Raw genomic sequence first — 2,140 nt, forward strand, 5'->3', positions numbered from 1 at the left:
GGGGGGGGAGAGAGACCAACCCATACGTACACACGTATGCACACACACACACACAGACGCCTATAAATACACACATCTGCACGAAACACAAATGAGATATTGTGAGGAAAGCAAAAAAAAAGGGGGAGTGGAGGGGGAATGCAAAGACGCATGTAGGCGTGCTCAGGGAGGCTCAGGTCGAGTCACAGTCGTTTACTGCGCCCAAGTCTACCCAGCTTTGTTACCAGTATCATTTTCCTTCGAAGGGCTTTTGTCATTTCCTCTCTTCCAATCTCTTTTTTTCCCCTTTTACCGGTTTGCTGAACGGTTGCTGTTGTTGCTGCTGCTCCAGGGAGACTCTTCTGCAGGGTGCTGTGAATAAAGTTGGAAAGTGGGAGGGGTGTTGCAGGGGGTGGGGGTGGGGGCAACGCGAACCGCAGAACAGAGTTATTCACAAAAGAGTGCGGGTGGTAACTACCAGCAAGAAGAACACCCAACATCAGCAGTGGTGGCGAATCCCACCAAGCTTTTTCCTCCCCCTCTCACATGCGAGATGGGATGCGGTGTTCGACGGTTTTGTTTGCTGACACTGACTTGTTCGTTGTGTTTTGGCATTTGTTGTAAGAGCGTGACTGTGTCTACTACTCCCTCTCTGCCCTTCTCTTTGCATGCCTGTTGCTGACTAGTGCACTGTATTGCGCTTCAAAGGCTTCTGACTGTCCTGCGTTCGCTTTTGCGTCAAGCCCGTGTCTTTGCCGTTCTCTCTGCCTGTGCGCCCCTGCAACTCATTTTGGCTGCACGATTCACGAACACAAGGCGCAAGGAATAAAAAAAGGGGATTGTCTGACGGCTGACACACACACACACTCAGAGGGGGGAGAGAGAGAGAGAGAAATATTTTTATATCAGGCGCATTTGAAAAGCTTCAGACATCATACAAGTGGACGCTCATGCTACGCGCGTGCCCGCTGCTGCTGCGCCGCCGCGGTGCCGGCATCATCGGCCTCCCCAACGTTGGGAAGTCGACGCTCTTCAACGCCCTCACGTGCAGCCAGCAGGCCAAGACGGGCAACTTCCCCTTCTGCACCATCGACGCGAATCTCTCAAAGGTCCCTGTGGTGGACGAGCGGCTGCGTAGGCTCGCCGCCTTCACAGGGGCGCAGAAGATCGTCGACGTTGAGATTGACCTCGCGGATGTGGCGGGGCTCATCGAGGGCGCATCGAAGGGCGCCGGGCTCGGCAACAAGTTCCTCAACGACATTCGCCCATGCACCATTCTACTGCACATGGTGCGGTGCTTTGAGAGCANCCGGGCTCGGCAACAAGTTCCTCAACGACATTCGCCCATGCACCATTCTACTGCACATGGTGCGGTGCTTTGAGAGCACCAGAGACGGCTTCGACACGCCAACGCCGCTGGACGATATTAGCACAGTTGTGAATGAACTTGTCCTCGCCGATCTTGAGGCGGTGGAGAAGATACTGCACAAAAACAACAAAACAAAAAAGGCTGGGGATGCAGCATTGGCATTTTGCCAGCGTGTCGCATCGTGGCTGCAGGACGGCAAGCCCGCGTCGGAGATGAAGCTGAAGAGCGAGGAGGAGCGTCGGTGGCTGCAGCAGTACCAGCTTCTATCCGCGAAGCCGATGCTGTTTGTGCTCAACGCGGATGAGGCGAGTGTTATGTCAGGAAATGAATTCACTACACCAGTTGAGCAGAAGTTTGGCGCGGAGCGGACCTGCCGCGTGTCAGCCTCATTGGAGGAGCAAACCTCGCAGCTCTCCTCGCGGGAGGAACGTCTTCTGTTCCTCCAGGAGTACGGCATCGACGTGCCGCGCGGTGAAGAGCTGCTGCGCTGCGCATACCGGCTGCTGCGGCTGCAGTCTTTCTTCACTGTGGGGCCACTCATGGCGCATGGCTGGGCTATCGGGGCGGGCGCAACAGCAAAGGAGGCGAGCGGTGAGATCCACTCCGATATGGAGCGGCATTTTCTGCGCGCGAGGGTTATGCCGTGGGACGTATTCGTCACGAAGCCGAATCTCGAGGCGGCAGAGCTGCAGATGACAGGCGTTGACGCAAATTACGTCATGAAGGACGGTGATGTGATGATTGTCGATCACAACGCCCCGCGGTGACGGCGCTGTGGGTCTTGTGACGATA

General features: G+C 55.8%; 2 protein-coding genes across 2 annotated transcripts; both read left to right on the top strand.

Moving 5' to 3' along the window:
* Nucleotides 1-929: 929 nt before the first annotated feature.
* On the top strand, nt 930-1,361 carry DQ04_02851030 (putative GTP-binding protein; the record flags this gene model as incomplete). Its single annotated transcript, XM_009312280.1, has 1 exon — nt 930-1,361. The coding sequence occupies one exon, from the start codon at nt 930-932 to the stop codon at nt 1,359-1,361; it is 432 nt and encodes a 143-aa protein (XP_009310555.1).
* Nucleotides 1,362-1,560: 199 nt separating this feature from the next.
* Nucleotides 1,561-2,115, top strand: DQ04_02851040 (GTP-binding protein; the record flags this gene model as incomplete). The annotated part of the gene is made up of 1 exon (XM_009312281.1): nt 1,561-2,115. The coding sequence occupies one exon, from the start codon at nt 1,561-1,563 to the stop codon at nt 2,113-2,115; it is 555 nt and encodes a 184-aa protein (XP_009310556.1).
* Between the last annotated feature and the right edge of the window lie 25 nt (nt 2,116-2,140).

This window comes from Trypanosoma grayi, assembly GCF_000691245.1.
Source record: "Trypanosoma grayi strain ANR4 Tgr_285_V1, whole genome shotgun sequence".
NCBI lineage: Eukaryota > Euglenozoa > Kinetoplastea > Trypanosomatida > Trypanosomatidae > Trypanosoma > Trypanosoma grayi.